The sequence below is a fragment of the Ctenocephalides felis genome, unplaced genomic scaffold (genome assembly GCF_003426905.1).
Source record: "Ctenocephalides felis isolate EL2017-DRISC unplaced genomic scaffold, ASM342690v1 CF-g0.4_SCAFFOLD_01492, whole genome shotgun sequence".
Taxonomy (NCBI): Eukaryota; Metazoa; Arthropoda; class Insecta; order Siphonaptera; family Pulicidae; genus Ctenocephalides; species Ctenocephalides felis.
In genome coordinates, this window is record NW_020537646.1 from 14654149 (window position 1) to 14671435 (window position 17287).

The 17287-nt window shown below is 28.1% G+C and overlaps 2 protein-coding genes across 2 annotated transcripts; both read left to right on the forward strand.

Annotated features, from left to right (window-relative positions):
* The first annotated feature begins 833 nt into the window (after window positions 1-833).
* Window positions 834-8874, forward strand: LOC113370915. The gene is made up of 5 exons (XM_026611587.1): window positions 834-884; window positions 7555-7680; window positions 7849-8025; window positions 8349-8519; window positions 8578-8874. Exons 1-5 carry the CDS (start codon window positions 834-836, stop codon window positions 8872-8874), a joined length of 822 nt encoding a protein of 273 aa, XP_026467372.1.
* A 492-nt stretch (window positions 8875-9366) lies between these two features.
* Window positions 9367-11292, forward strand: LOC113370565 (60S acidic ribosomal protein P0-like). Its single transcript, XM_026611253.1, has 7 exons — window positions 9367-9419; window positions 9590-9679; window positions 9761-9997; window positions 10094-10250; window positions 10473-10597; window positions 10715-10951; window positions 11194-11292. Exons 2-7 carry the CDS (start codon window positions 9626-9628, stop codon window positions 11290-11292), a joined length of 909 nt encoding a protein of 302 aa, XP_026467038.1. The 5' UTR covers window positions 9367-9419; window positions 9590-9625.
* The last annotated feature ends 5995 nt before the right edge of the window (window positions 11293-17287 follow it).

Below are 17287 nucleotides of genomic sequence, written 5' to 3' on the forward strand. Positions count from 1 at the left end.
CAGTCAGTTATTTTTATACTAAAGATTTTCTAGAAATATTTTTTATGGCTAAACTACGTTTCCCGGGTCAGCTAGTATATATAATAATAATAATAATATAATAAATGGTAGTCTGCCCGAAGGCAGGTCCATGGTGTGAGAGACACCACAACAAATGATTTCCTTGCCCTTCATCCCATTACCACTATTCTCTATCCCCATTTTTTTTCATGTATTTTCCTTTCTAAACTTTTGTTTCCATTCTTCTTGATCATGCTTTGGCTTTCAGTTCTCTGTATTTTCTCTTCTCGCGTAAGTCGTCAATCATCTGCATTCTTCTTCTTCCCATTCCTTTTGTTCCTTCTATTTTACCCTTGACGGTGTCGTGTAAGAGAGTAATTAATCTTAGTATATAGATTTAACACTTTACTTCATTCCCTATCACTTTCAATGATAGAACTAATTTTCCTTTATTACCAAACTATTATTTAATTTAATTTAATTTAACTTTATTACTATTATTACATTTTTCAGGTGGCTATATTTATAAGAACTTGCGATGGTGACTGGACTTATACTGGGGTTACAGCTCGCGACCCAATTTGCTGCCATGATAACAAACCATTGCTGTGTCCAGGCCAGGCTTCTTATCCATCTGATCCAGAAGGATGTGATTTTGACGAGCCCACAGCATGCGATCTTCTTCATTAGAGGTGAATCATAAGTAGAAATTGAAAACTTGATGGTATTTCGGTACTTGATTCGAAAATCGTTGAAACATAATATATATCAACCACAAAGATTAGATATTTTGAGGAATTTTAATCCATGGAACACGGTTAAATATTCGGACAATGTTAGGAGATATTTTGCTAGAACCAAATCTTTGTAATGAGTCCTCACCGGTAAAAGAATTCGTGCTGTATAAATTTAAATTTCATAAATAACACATATTGCAATTCACTTCTGTTAATATAATATTTGGATTAATTCTGTTAATTAATTTGAATTAACTCTGTTAATCTGTCTGTTTGTGTCTTTTCCTCTATTAGTAAGGACAGCTCGTGTGCAAAGATTAGAGTTCTTAACAGAATATACTATAAATCGGTTTAATATGGCATAACATAACAGAAATCAGTATACATCGGAGTAAATGATGAATTCCTTTCAAATTTTTTATCTTGACTATTCTTTATAATTAAAATAAAACATGAAAATAAAAATCGAATCAAGTCCAAGGCGCATATACCATCACAAAACGACCAACGGCAAGCTAATTCCTGACTTTTCTCGTTCTCCTATATTTTAAATATATTATCCTTATATTATATATTGTATTTTAATCTATTAATCATAATCACTCTAGCTATATAATTAATTTTTAATCACTTTTTGAGAATTTAGTTCAATTATATTTATTAACATTAATTTTATCGCATAAAAATCGGTGCAACATAATTTGAGTTGTAGTTACCAAGAATTTTATTCAATTATTGATTGCAAGATTCTAATAACAGATATATTAAAATAGCTCTTGAAAGCTGTCATGCATATAATTTAGATTAGAATTATTCAGATATTATTAGCATTACTTCCTATTAGAATATTACTTTACTTTTATATATAAGCTTGTCTGTGGTCATCATTTTGAGTAAGTTTTGTAGTTTATTATCCTCACAGAGCCACTTTATAATAGTTTAAGTATTTTCTGGTTTTTACCACGAAAACTTACCGCAAGACCAATATGGGAAACAGTATTTGCACTTTAAGGTTTTCAAGCCATAAAATAGCAAAGTACCAATTTTTTTTTTCATGTGAATATTTCATATTTTACCTCGTATTGGGAAACTATTTTATGGCTTATAGAGATATATATTGATGAATAGTTTAATTTTTTATATTAATAATATAATACTATATAATATTATCGTAATTTAGATAACATGTACTTTATATTTAATCTATTTGCGCTTCATCTATGCACTAAATTTAATTGTCGTTAATAGTATCCTGAGACTGCAGTTTGATATGAAAATTTTATTAATTATATTTTAATTTTTGCTTGTTATGAATATCTATATTTCTAATTCGTTTGGACTGAGTAGAAATTAAATTAATTTTCAAACTTAGCTTTTTTAATTAAATTAGTTCATGTTTTTGTTATAAAATTTCGTGAAAGCTTAATTGTACTAAACTTTAGTCGAACAAAAGAAAAATTTTTCATTAAAAAAAAAATGTTTCATAAAATATATATTGCATAAGTATGAATTTGATATACATTATGAAGTATATATTTTCGAAATACACAATAATTTAAAAATAATGCAATAGAGGACCCCACAAAAAACTACAAATTCTAAATTCTAATGATAAAATATTGAATTTTCTCTAAATGTTCATTAAAATGCAATAGATTTAGCTACTTATTATTTACAAGAACATAAATTAGTCATTTGTTCACTTTTTATCTTTAAAAATTGCGATATTTAGATCTTACTCTGAATTAATCAAATTTATTGTTATGCTTGCATAAATGAAGTGCTTTTAGAACGCAGTATTAATAAATAATTAGACTTAATTACTAAATAAATAATAGCAATTGACCAATATATTATTAGATTTTGAAATTTAGTTTATATTTTTAATGCTTAGTATATTGAAACTTCCTAATTATAATGCTACAATCGCATCAATTTGTTAAACCATACTTAAATTTATCGGTATTTCTTTTTTTCTGATTAAATTTATAAATAAATTCGCGATAGCTTAATTGATCTTCTTTGGAAAAAAATCGACGATTCATACTTCTATAGCAAAATTTATCGGTATTTTTCTTCCTTGAATAAATTTCTAAATCAATTCGTGAAAGCTTAATTGGTCTAAACACAAGGTAAATTTTTCATTGTTTCATAAAATATATATTGCATAAGTATGAATTTGATATACATTATGAAGTATATATTTTCGAAGAGCACAATAATTTTAAAAAAATGCAATAGAAAACCCCACAAACATACCCTTTGGACGAACACAAGGTAAATTTTTCATTGTTTCATAAAATATATACTGCATAAGTATGAATTTGATATACATTATGAAGTATATATTTTCGAAATACACAATAAATAAAAAAGAATGCAATAGAAGATCCCACAAAAAACTACAAATTCTAAATTCTATTGGTAAAATATCGATTTTTCTCTAAATTCCAATTTCTCTAAAACTTTATCAATGTTTAAAGATTGTATTATTTTTATTTAATATTGTAATTATTGGCAGATTTCGTGAATGATTAATAATATTTTTTGTAAAAAAAACGGTACTTATCTGAAAATCAAAACGTTAATATTGAATTTAAATTTTTTTAATATTTACTTAACTTGGTAAGCAAAAATCACATACTTAAATAACTTTTTTTAAAAAAAAATAGAAATAAATTTATGATTTATACTCAGATTATAAACCCTGGTTTATAACAATTTTCAAAAATCCAACGCAAAATATTAATACTTGAGTTGTATTTCATATTGATACGGTTGTAGCAATTTTGTATAGAATCATTCGTCAATTTTCTAGTTCCTTACAAGAAGTATTCAACTGTGATTTCATTATTTTAAAAATACTTTCTATTAATGTTAAAAAATAATACAGTAACTATTATAATATATAGGATATAAATCACCAATAAGAGTCTGTAACAATTGCAGAAATGCGCGAAAATAAGCATTTTAGAAGCTAAAACCGATACTTTGCACGTTAAAAACTAATATACATATTAATAATTTATAGATATAAATATATAGTTAATACGAATTTTACACTATTTTTATAAGACAGGCAGCATCATATTTAAATAATAATTAAACTCATTAAACAGGTTATAAAACCAATCCAAAACTTTTTTACATAATAGATTAAAATCATTTTTGAAAACAATAATAATATACATATTATTAATGTTTTCAAAAATAATTGTATAAACAAATAATAATATATAATATGTATATTATTAATTGTATAAACAATTAATAATATACATATTATTTATTAATAAGCACCATCTTTAAATAATAATTAAACGATCATAAACTCATTAAACAGGTTATAAAACCAATCCAAAACTGAGATATATCATGTAAAATTATGTAAATAATTCCAAAAGCATAAATCCAAAAAGCTGTAAAAATATTTTTAGATTAGATTAATTAGTAAAAATAGAATTGACCCAAATTCATATTAAACTTATATTATATTATTACATCATTAGTTCGTAAGCTTTTTGTTATAATTATACGTCTAACGGGACTACTAGTTGTTAAATAATTCACGTCTTCTTATTAGATATTATTAATTAGTTATAATAAATAATTTAGCATTTAGGCCTCACCAATAATGCAATTGTTAAGTTAAAATTAAAAATAATATTTTTGCATGCAACGTTGCTCCTATTAAAATTTAATCACTATACTATATAAGTTTACTAATTTTTAGACATAATGGGCATAAATGTGTACTAACCCGTGGAATTTGAATTTTAGTTAGATTGAAAAGAGAACAGCGATTGTGATTTATGTAATACTTATATTTACTGACAAGATGATTGAAATTATGTAGTTTAGGCACTACTATTTTATTTTAAGAAATAGTTTTATTTTGAACAATTCCATAATCTCCTACAGTTGATGTTTGATAGTTCTTGATAGATTTTTTCTTATGAACTATTGTAATTGGCATTAAATTTATAATATTATTGATTTCCAAATTTTTCACAGTAGCTAAGAAATATTTGGTCTTCCATAGTTTAATTTAATTTAGTTCTATTGTAATTTCTATATAATTCATTTTCTTTATATATGTTAGGATAAATATACCATAATTGACATTATTCTTAATTTTAGATTATATATTGAAATTGTTATTAGATATTGAAGAAGCTATAAGATATTGTAATTAATAGTACATAGTTTATTAATCTTATATATAAGCCATTTATTTCAGTACTAACAATAAAACATTTAAAATATAAGTCCCTGTAGTGCTCCCTGCTAACAATGAAACACATTAGAGAAATCAAAACAATAGTTTATAGTTATTGCGAATTAATATATCTGTTATTAGAATAAGTAATCATATAATTGCAAAGTATTCTATATCAAAAAATTATCTATATCAGTTACTAAAACATCATAAGTAAAATTTTTTAACTGACGAATATATAGATATAATTATTTTTATGTAAGAAGATTATTAATGTTGTTTTTATAATTAGACTAAATTGCTTGCACTACTTATATAAAATGTAATTTGAAAACTTAGATACTTTTATGCATGCACAAAAATGTTAAAAAAATATAAAAAAATGTTAGATATGTAGAATAATAATTATAATCAATTTATAAAATAAAAATGAGCATCCCAAAAACGTAAAATTGTGTTTTGATTGCGCAGCTTAGATTAAGAAGTTTAATTTAAATTGTTTGAAATCTATGTGAGAATTTTTTTTTAAATCTTACTAAAACTTAGAATATAGTTAGGTCAACAAACGGACAATTAATACATAATTTAGTAAAGGTACATTTAAAAATTTATCTCTGGCCCATATCAATGTTAATTTGTACTTTACACTACGCTACGATCTTAATCAAATTTATTAATTTAAAGTAAATTTATAAATTAATTTATATATTTAATGTCATTTTTAAAATGACAGCTGCAAGCCAAATTATTTTTATTTTTTTATTATTTTTTTCTGATTTTATTGTTTTAAATTTTGTTGTACCATTTTGAATTCAAAATTATTCCGATATAGATTTATTTCTATTATATTTAATACTTTTGTTAGATTATATTCAATGTATGCAAATAATTAAACAAAAGAAATGCATTTTACATAATAGTTTCGTGAAAATGACATTTAAAAAATTCTTCAAAATTAAAAGTACACGCTCCACTGCATTTTGTAAAACTAAGTAGAAAATATTCATGAGTGAAAAAGCACATTTGAATCCTATCTGTTGGTAAAGTATAAAATATTCTTCTGTTTAGAATTGAACGACTAAATTAGAAAATTATTAGTAAAAACGGATAATATGAAAGATTTGGAAAGATTTAAAGTTGATTTGCAATAAGCTTTGAATGCGTATTACATGAAATTCTGTTTAAAATTTGTTAACTACACTAATTTACAAGGACTTGTGTATAAGTCATTTTATTAATAAAAGGTAATAGAAGAACTTAGTTTGTTGCTGAGCATGCTAAATCTATAAAAACTATTTTTTATTTCTTTATGGCAACATTAATATCAGTGGTGTTGTGGCAGGTCGTCCCGGTACTTCCTCTTAAGACAGGAACGGCCTAAGGTATATATATATACGCGTTCCGGTGAAATAATAGGACAACACCACTGATTATTATTAATGTAAATATTTTATTTCATTTTTATATTTTGATTTAAAACTAAAATGGTGTAAATAGGTCAGTTATTATGTTAATTTGAGTGCACCATGCAAGAGAAGTCATGTCATCCACTAGACGGGCGTCAATACCGTTCTACCCTTCCGCGGAGCATGAAGTCAAATTACAGGTATCACACTAAATTATATACATATATATATATATATATATATATATATATATATATATAAATATATATATTAAGGCGGGTCGATTTAAAAGTCACTTAGGCACATATGATTTTCTGATACTAAGGATCAAAATAAGATACTTTGCCGAAGAAACCATATATCTAATATGAATTCTGATGTCTCATGCATTGACCCAAAGATTAGGGTCAAATTTTGAAAAGGCCGGTTATGGCCCATTTAGATGACCCCAAATGTATACCGACCCCCACTAACTTTGAAAGGTCAATCCACCGATGTCTGTCGTTTACCTTCGGAGACCCTCCCTGAAAGGTCTCCCATATAAAAATTGCGATATGCCATTTTTTCTGATATTAATTCATACACACACACAAAACAACTTTTTCACCAAAAAAAATTCATTAAAATTTTTTGTTTCAATTTTTCCAATGCATTATGTCTCTGCGTTTCTATTCTAGCTAGAGGCTGTTATGTCGACGACATTAGAGAGCAATATTTTCCAGATTTGAAACCAAAAAAGACTTTAAGCAATAATTTAGTTTTACATAGTTTTATTTACGTATGTTATGATTAAATAAATTTTATAACAAAATAAATCGCCGATTTTTGTCATGTTAAAGTACCAAAAATGATGCAATTTTTGCATGGGAGACCACTAAGGGAAGTTCCCAGGGGGTAAAACATGGGCAAGGATAAATCGGGCTTCCCAAGTTAGTTTAGGTCGGTCATACATTTGGACGCGATTAGAGCACTCTAAATGGGTCAAAACAAAATTTTTCAAAATTCAACGTTTATCTTTGGGTCAATGAACGGGACATCAGAATTCATTTTAGAGGTATGGTTTTTTCAGCAAAAAATCTTATTTTGATCCCCAGAATCCAAAAATCATATGTGCCTAAGAGACTTTTTTACGCATACAATTCAACCCGTTCTAATTATATAATATATATTATATATATAATATATTTAACAGGTTGATGTGTGGTGGTTTGAACGTAACTTCTCGCAAGGTCGATACGGTCCAGATAATCGAGGAAGTAATGCGTGCACGCTTATTGCCTTGCTCTGCGCCAGGAAATGTGCTGCTGGCTGTATAAAGGTGATCCTTTTGAAATTTTAATTAAATCAATAATTTTTGAAAAAACAAATTCAGGAACCTTTAATAATACAACAGGGCACAACATTTTTTCTAGTAAATTTGATTTATGTATAACATATGCAAGATTATTAACTAATTTTTTATAGCTATACTTCAACATTTTAATAGATGTATGCAGATTGCAATTTAAACCCAGTACTAGTCCTTGCATTAGCAGAAGCAATATTGGAGGGAAACGACATACATCGAGAACTGCTGACTTCTGGTGCTATCACTCATGTAAATCTCACCATTCCAGAAGCTCTGGAAGGCGCTGCAGATTCTTTAGTTGGACTTACAGAATGGGTATAGAACTATGTATATTTTATTTTATACGATCATGAAATTGAATCTTATGTTATTTAAAAAAAATTAAGCATATAAATACAATCATATAACAAATATATAAGAGAAAAACATATAAGAAATTTTTTTCGAAATAATTTAGTGATGACTTGAGGTTATTTCCTATCCATAATAAAAAAAAAATCAAATTTTATATCTTTATCAGGTAAATCTGTTTAAAATAAAATTAAGCATGGTAAATTTATATAATAAGATTTCAAAACCAACATTTCTTTACTTTAGTGGAAGTTAACAATTGGATAAATTTTATGATTTTTTTACAGAAATCATTGATTTACTTATTGGATTTGGGCGATACTTTATATGACCAAATGAAAGCAGGCTTGCGCTCCTGGTGGGGAACATCATTGGGAAGAACGTTAGATTATGTGTTTGTGGTTCTCATATGTGACAATAGGTCGATATTATTTGTATTTCAAAGAACACTTGAAAAGGTATTAATGGCTTAATTTTTGGTCCTAGTATAATACAATAATAATTTTGATGTTATAGGCTACATTGATCGATTCACATAGACATCTAGATCATGGTTGTGTCATAGCACAAGTACCAATAATGAATTTACATCATTTATGTTTTTGGCATAAAAACATGTTAAAGCACTGTTACGGCTCTAAACCTGATTGCTATGAATTGTCATTCTTGTACATGAAACCAGGAAAATGCGCCAAAGGATCAAGTCGTATTGGCAATGCCTTCAAACATCACGAAGTGCAGGGAAATAAACAACTCCGCCAAAATAAGCTCAACCATAAATACAAATTTAGAAAAAAGTATAAAAGGCGATAAAAATTCTATGTTGAAATTGATTAATCATATTGTGTATTCACTCATGTGCTGTGCTGTCTTGTAATGTGATAATAGTTGAATTTTACAAATATATTTTTACAATTACTTATTACTTATATTTATTTATAACTTTTTTTCTACCTTTTTTAAAATCACGACTAAGATTAATTAAATTAGTTTACATATGGTTTACATTACTAGACTTTTATGATAGATATATTTATATGTGTAAAAATTATATATAATATCATATTATAATTAAAACTAACGATATATTGAAATGATCTTCAAACAGTTTTTTTGTTTCTTTCATGCTTACTTCCTACCGTTATGCTTATTTATCTATGCTTACTTCCTTACCCTATGTTTACTTATCTATGCTTTTTCTTCGGATCTAAAATTTCAACCGGGCTAATCTATTCGATTCGCTTATCTATGGACATGGATATAAACTCTCATCTGGTAACTCTCACTGTCTACAACATCCGCTGATTGAAGACATTCCGCCATTGCGTTTTCGGACCTTGAATAGATTATTTACTTTGGTGAGTTGTTTGGAAATCTTTATTTATAATAATAATCCTGTTTTTCCAGTTTTTGTTTTATTGCAAAAAATTCATAAAATTTTATTATTGTTTCAATTACTAGTGAATTATGGAATTTACTCTTTTTATTATGTACACGTTTTTGACATATTTCATTAACCTCTTTTCAGTCCTTAAATTTCAAAGAAGTCCCTACGCGCACCAAGATGGGTAGGGAGGACAAAGCCACCTGGAAGTCAAACTACTTTACTAAGCTCGTCGTAAGTAATACAAAGTGAATGCCAATAGTGAATCAATAATAATAATCAAGAAAAAATGACGATGTACATTATCTTTTACAGCAATTGTTGGATGAATACCCAAAATGTTTTATTGTGGGAGCCGACAATGTGGGTTCCAAGCAAATGCAACAAATTCGTATGTCTTTGCGTGGAAGCGCCGTTGTCCTTATGGGCAAAAACACCATGATGCGAAAAGCTATCAAAGGTCATGTTGAGAACAACCAGGCTCTTGAAAAGCTTCTTCCTCACATTCGCGGAAATGTAGGATTTGTATTTACTCGCGGAGATCTTGTTGATGTAAGTAATTATTTTAGCTTGAATTTGATATTAAGAAATTGATCTACGCCAAATTGATGTACGAATACTTAATAATAATTGAAAATTTGATTTTAGATTCGTGATAAATTGTTGGAAAACAAAGTGCGTGCTCCAGCTCGTGCTGGTGCCATTGCTCCATTGTCCGTTATTATTCCAGCTCAAAATACTGGTCTAGGACCCGAAAAGACATCTTTCTTCCAAGCTCTGTCCATCCCAACAAAAATTTCAAAAGGTAAATATTTTATATAAATAATCCTTTACATATAATAACAAATGATGTTACACTTTCCGTCTGAAAACGGACCTAGCTGAACTAGTGCTAGAGTATAGCAGAACCCTCTAGTTTATGGACCGTTACAGTTGAAAAATGCCTTGTGCTGTCTGAATGTCCAAATTATACTATAAATTTGCTGAATTGTTATTCATTGTTTACTAAAAATATTGCTTTTTCCAGGTACTATTGAAATCATCAATGATGTCCATATCTTAAAACCTGGTGATAAAGTTGGTGCTTCAGAAGCTACTTTGCTTAACATGTTGAACATTTCTCCCTTTTCATATGGTCTTTTGGTTGAACAGGTAAATATTGATAATTTGACATTTTATTCATGAAACTTTAAAATTGCTTATCAGTAAATTTGCAATTATAGTATATTGTCTTAATTTGTTTGCATTTTAATTATCTTTGTTTTACAGGTTTATGATTCTGGAACTATCTTTGCTCCTGAAATCTTAGACATCAAGCCTGAAGATTTGCGTGCCAAGTTCCAAGCTGGAGTTGCCAATTTGGCTTCAGTTTGTTTGTCTATTGGTTATCCAACTGTTGCTTCTGCTCCACACAGCTTGGCTAATGGTTTCAAGAACTTGTTGGCCATTGCAGCCACTACTGAAGTTGAATTCAAAGAAGCTACCACAATTAAGGAATACATTAAGGTAATTTATCTGAACATCGAATTACACATATTTACTATAAAATTTCTAACATAATTTTACACTACATGCCAGAATTGGCATGTAATGCCTGATATTTAATAAAATACTACAAAATGATGTTAAAACCTTGCCGAAGTTAATCAATGATGGCAACATGTTTCAAGACGGGACTGATACTTTTATATCATTATAGTATTGTGTATTTTTAAACTTTGTTTAATATGCAATTATTATTCTTGCAGGATCCCAGCAAGTTTGCTGCTGCTACTGCTGCCGCTCCAGCTGCTGCTGCTGCAGCACCTGCTGAATCCAAGAAAGAAGAAAAAGAAAGAGGAATCTGAGTCTGAAGATGATGACATGGGTTTCGGTCTCTTTGATTAAGAACTTGTTCCACAATATTAACATTTGGGAAATCCATATTTTATGAATATTTACATATTCAAGTCTGTTGTGATTATTATCTGTAAATACTTGTCTGAACTTGCGCAGTTCTGTGGCAATTTACAAGATTTTATTGTAAGCATAACTTTGTATAATAAAATATGGATGAGGATAAACTTGTGTTCTTTTATTTACAATAAAAACAATATATTCTACAGTACTTAAAATTATTTGTCAATATATTTCTTCATTATTTTTTTTTTATTCAATTATTAAATTCTCAATTATATCTTCATACAAAATTTTTAACAATATATTAAATTAAAACATAAATTGGTCTTCATAATTGTTTACTGTAATTTCTCAAAAAATATTTTTAGTGTTGCCATTTACATACAAGTGCTTTTGTCAAGAATCGTTCGTCTGTTGGCTTTCTCCCAATGTCTAATGACCATTAAATAATATTTGTGTAGGGCTATTCATCGAAGTGCAACGCAAATCTCATATTTTTTATGATTTTTGTAGTGCAAAGAACAAATTATTAGTGTTGTTGTGATGTTAATATAATATTGCCGTACCTTTTTAGGTTATGATAAAATTGCAGCATTTTTGTGCATATGTGCATGTTCATCGCATAATTTCAATGCAAATAACATTTTTAAATTAATATTCTGGCTTTAGTTGGTCACAAAAATGGTGAGTTTTTGCCTATTAATTATTATTTTTTGTTGCATTTTTTCTTTCATTGTGATTCTTATCTGTCACAATTTGTCTCTTACGCGTAATATATTATTTTTGCAACTTCTATATAATATATTCACATTTTTATTATTTCATACATATTATTTTACAATATTTATAAATATTTATTTTTAGCACAAACTGAAATCTTCACAACGGGACAAAGTTAAAAAATTTATACAGTTGACACAAACTAGTGAAAATACAGCTATTTATTGTCTTACACATAATGATTGGAAATTAGATATTGCCAGTGATAATTATTTTCAAAATCCAGATGCTTATTATAAAGAACCTAAAGTAGTTATAGATAGAAAAAAATTAGAAGCGTTATTTCAACGGTATCGGGACCCTATTGAAAATGACAAAATATCAGCAGATGGAATAATGAAATTTTTGGATGATTTATGTCTTAGTCCAGAATCTAAATTAGTTTTAATTATAGCTTGGAAATTTAAAGCAGAAACACAATGTGAATTCTCTAGGGATGAGTTCATAAACGGTATGATGGATTTGGGTGTTGACAGCATAGATAAATTAAAAGCAAAATTACCATTATTAGAAAATGAACTCAAAGATATAATGAAATTTAAAGAGTTCTATCATTTTACTTTTAATTATGCAAAAGACCCCGGACAAAAAGGCATTGATTTGGATATGGCAATAGCATATTGGAATATTGTATTAGCTGGTAGATTTAAATTCTTGGAATTATGGTGTAAATTTTTACAGGTATGTATGAAGATTAACTATAGTTTTTTTAAATCACATTCAGAATCATTTATTTAAAATTAGACAACTACATATTTCTACGATTTAAATTTTTTTTTGATAAATTTGAATATCGTACTGCACTCTCTTCAATATTAATGTAATTTAGTAACTTATCTAAATTTATTTTTATTTTACCTTTGAATTAATGTTGAATTATAAACTTGTACTTCAAAACAAATACTTTATTTCAGAAATAATCAGTTGAAAATTTATGTCTATTAACAAATGTATGAAATGATACATCATATTTCATCATAATAATATCTCAATTATTTATTCGTTAGGAACATCATAAACGCTCCATACCAAAAGACACTTGGAATTTGCTATTAGATTTTGCTTCACATATAGATGAAGATATGTCAAATTATGATGCAGAAGGTGCATGGCCGGTATTAATTGATGATTTTGTTGAATGGTGTTTGCAAACTAAAAGTGGTCGAGACCGAAATTGTGATCAAGAGAGCCTCTATAATAGCACCGGCCTTCTTATGGTAGCAGGTCATAAAAGTAGAGAAATGACCTTAGTAAAGATCATAAACCTTGCAATAATTTATTATTTCTTCGTTATTTTTATATTTAAATTATTATTTTTATAATGTTAGAATATTATATGTAAATAACATGAAGCTCTGTTTGTTTTTTATTTTAAAAAGATATACACTTTATTACGAACCTATCATTAAATCAGGGATTCAAAATTTATGTTGCATTTCAGTGGAATCACTTTACATAACACAATACTTTTTTTGGATATTTTGAAAATAGTTTTTAACCCATAAACAATATCATGCTTTGATTTTCAGACAGTTTTTTGGTCAAATTATCAAATAGCAAGGTGATGTATTTGTTATGATCCAATCCTATAAATCCCTCTTGAACAATTCAAGTCCTGTTTGTAGAATATATGTTATGTGGATAACATTTATGAATTGTATTTTTGATTTGAGAGAATTTATAACAATATATAAATATAAATCTTCTTTCCCAATAGTGATATGTGGCATTGTACATTTTAATGTTTTAGAAATAGCAGAAAATAACTGTAAATAATAAAAATTATTTAGAAATTAATTATTTGTATTTTTAATTCTTAAATGGAATTTACTGGTAGTATAATTAATTGTTAACAATTATTTTTACAGTTTTATTTAAAAGATGTGCCATAGATGAGAAATGTTATTAACAATAAATGCATTTGTAAATCATCCTTAAAAAACTGTGTGAAATTAAGCACCAATTGGATACAAATCATTTAATGTTATATATTACAATATTGGGGATTGGGATGACCGACTATCCATTATTACTTCAACTTAGCAAATAATACATTGATTTTCAATTTACATAGCTACCAATAGCTACTCAAAATTTTCTTCAAAGAATTCTGTATATGGTTACATATATGAACTTGTATATGTATGTATCACTATGGTGACATATTGATATAATAATAATTCAAGAGTAGAGACAGTAGAACAATTTTGATAAGTTCATTAGTTTTAATATAATAAACATATTAAAATTATTTTAATTAAAGAATCACTATGTCAGAAAAATTCAACTCTTTTGAATCTGCAGCATTCACATGTATTTTGTTTCAAGCATCTAATTCACTAGGATTATTGCGTACTGCATCCGGTGAATCAGGAATACCAAGTCCTGGACCTGATCAAGGAATGAGTCTGAAAGATCGTGTTCACAGAGATATAAAACGGCCTACAGTTATGGAAGAAAGGAGTGTCTATGGACATAGTTATTTATCTAAATTGCTGAAGCTCTACAGAGACCGGCGAGTATATGTAGAAATAATTTGAAATAATAAATTCTTCGAGTTTTTTATCTATATTTATCAATTTAAAAACAGATTTTACTTACACCGCGTACTCAATCAAGTACTAGAGGAAGTGACTTCTGAAAATTCAGCTTCATCACTAAACAATGCAATAAAAGAAGCGGTAGATAAAGATATAGAAGAGCAGTCATTACTTTCAGAAGCAGCAAATTCGACGCAGAAGCTACGCACAATTACTGCCCAACTGGAGCACGATAAAGCCAGAGCAGATTTCGTTTGGGAAGAGCGCACGTTGAAATTAGTAATTTAGAACATAAATCCTATGCAAGTATAATATGATTTATTCATATATTTTTGTTATTATTCATTGTAGTAAATCGACCATATATTGCTATACTTTTTCAAATTTTGGCATAACATTCTTTATTAAGCATCGATTTCAGCGTTAGGAAACCATTCGATGTTTATTAAGAAACTTGTTTCATTAATTTTTTAACATTTAAAAATATTATTTATTTTCAGGATTCAAAATTACTGAGTGATATTAAATGCAATTTAGTATCACGTTGGGAACAATCTCGCCGGGAGCAACTGCAGCTATGCAGGCAGCAAGAAGAAGCAGCAATCAGGATGAAGAAAAGTGAATTAGATGTTAATTCTTTACAAGAAAAGCGGATTCATGCAGAGAAAACGGCTTTCTTCGAACGTATTATTACGGTAAAAATATAATAATAATAACATAAGCTTAGTTACAATGTTAGTCATATTATATACCCCAAGGAATGGTTCAAAACTTGTTTATTTTGTCTAAAATCTTCTATTAACATCCCGATGGGGAAATTATAGTAATCGCAAAAAAATTGAAAATGAAAATTTTTATATATTTTACGTTTCAAAGGTTTTTAACATTTTGGCATACCTTAGAAAAAATGTTTAAAAGTGTGTGTGTATATGTGTGAGTGTGTGTGTGTGTGCTGCGCGGATACAAATTTTCGTCGACGATTTCGGGAACGCCGATCAACCGATTTGAATAATTCATAAAACATTCGATTCGTATTGATAAGGAGACATGCTCATTAGTTTTTGGCAAAGGCAGGTCTAGCCGTTCCGAAGATACGGGGCAAAAAGTGCCAAAAACGGTAATTCAGTTTTTAAGAGAACAGAGCGTCCGATTTTAATAATTTAAAAAACATTTTACTTGTATTGACAAGATGAAGAACTGATTAAATTTTTGGGAAGGCAGGTTCAGCGGTTATGGACTCTCAATAAAAATACGTTAAAAAAATGTCATTTGGCGGTGAAAAATGTTTATTGGACATATGTACATCAAATTATCAAATATTTTATAGAGATTTCAATAATATGTACACGTTTTGTGTAAATGTTTTGGGTTCCGTACCAAGAATTTTAATTACGGTACGGAAAGTTCCAGCAATTTGCCTTAAGGCACCCACTAGTTATTGTCTTTGTTTTAGCAATATAAAGAATTAACCCATGTTTGGGAGGAGTGTCACGCAGCAGACACCAAAAGCGCGACGCCGAATTGCGTAGCGCCAACGCTAGGTTTGAATTGCGTAATTCAGCAGAGGAACTACGCACCATTTTACAGGGAAGAAATCAAGAAATGACGGATTATATTGAACAACGCGATGCAAAACGTCGAGAAGAGGAATGCTTCGCGAAATGAATAATGCAGCTATTAAAATTCAGGTTTGCTTCAGAGGAATTATTAATTTTAGTTATATAAAATTTTGCCTATTGCCAAAAATATGTTGTTAATTTGAACAGACTAGACTATAAATTATTTCAAAGACAAATGCAAGAGCTCAATATTTCTTATTGTTATTGTTGCATTTATCTTGAACATGGTAATGCCTTATTATTCTTTTAGTTCACCTCGGAATTGAGATACCCAGCTGTAAGTCTGTAAAAGTTGTCTCAAAACCTACATATGTTGCGTACACCCTACCGTAGGTGTTGAGACAACTTTTAGGGTACCCAGACTTACCGCTGGGTATCTCGAATTCTGAGATTCTTACCTAATTTAAGCTTAAATGACGGACTATTTGCGAAAAATGTAGATTAACTCATTTCGGTCTATGATATCTATGTACTTAGTGTGTATTTTACCAACGATTTATTAAAATTGCAGGCGTGGTGGAAAGGTACGATATTTCGTAGAGCTCTAAGAAAGGCCAAATTAAAAAGCAAAGGTATGCACTTAATATTAAAAAGATTAATTCAATAAATATATATTACATATAGATGATAATGATAATTATTAAAATATTTATTTAGACCGAAAAGCAGCCGAAGGAAAATCAAAAAACAAATAAATCTCTGCAACGTTAAGAAATAATATAAAAAAATATTTTTATTGCGTGCTTTTATCACATTTGTAAATGCCAATAAATCAACACGATTTGTGGAAAACATATTTTTTAAGATATTTATGTTCAAGATATAAAATGTGAATAAACTAATATGTTTAGCAAAGTATTGGTGTTAATAGCAAAATGCTTGCGAAACTGTATTCATTGATATAATTTTTGTGAACAGTTTCAGTTCGTGTAACAGTTATTCAATTTATAAATACCAATTTAATTTTATTATATAAATGTATATATTAATAAATATTTATAAAA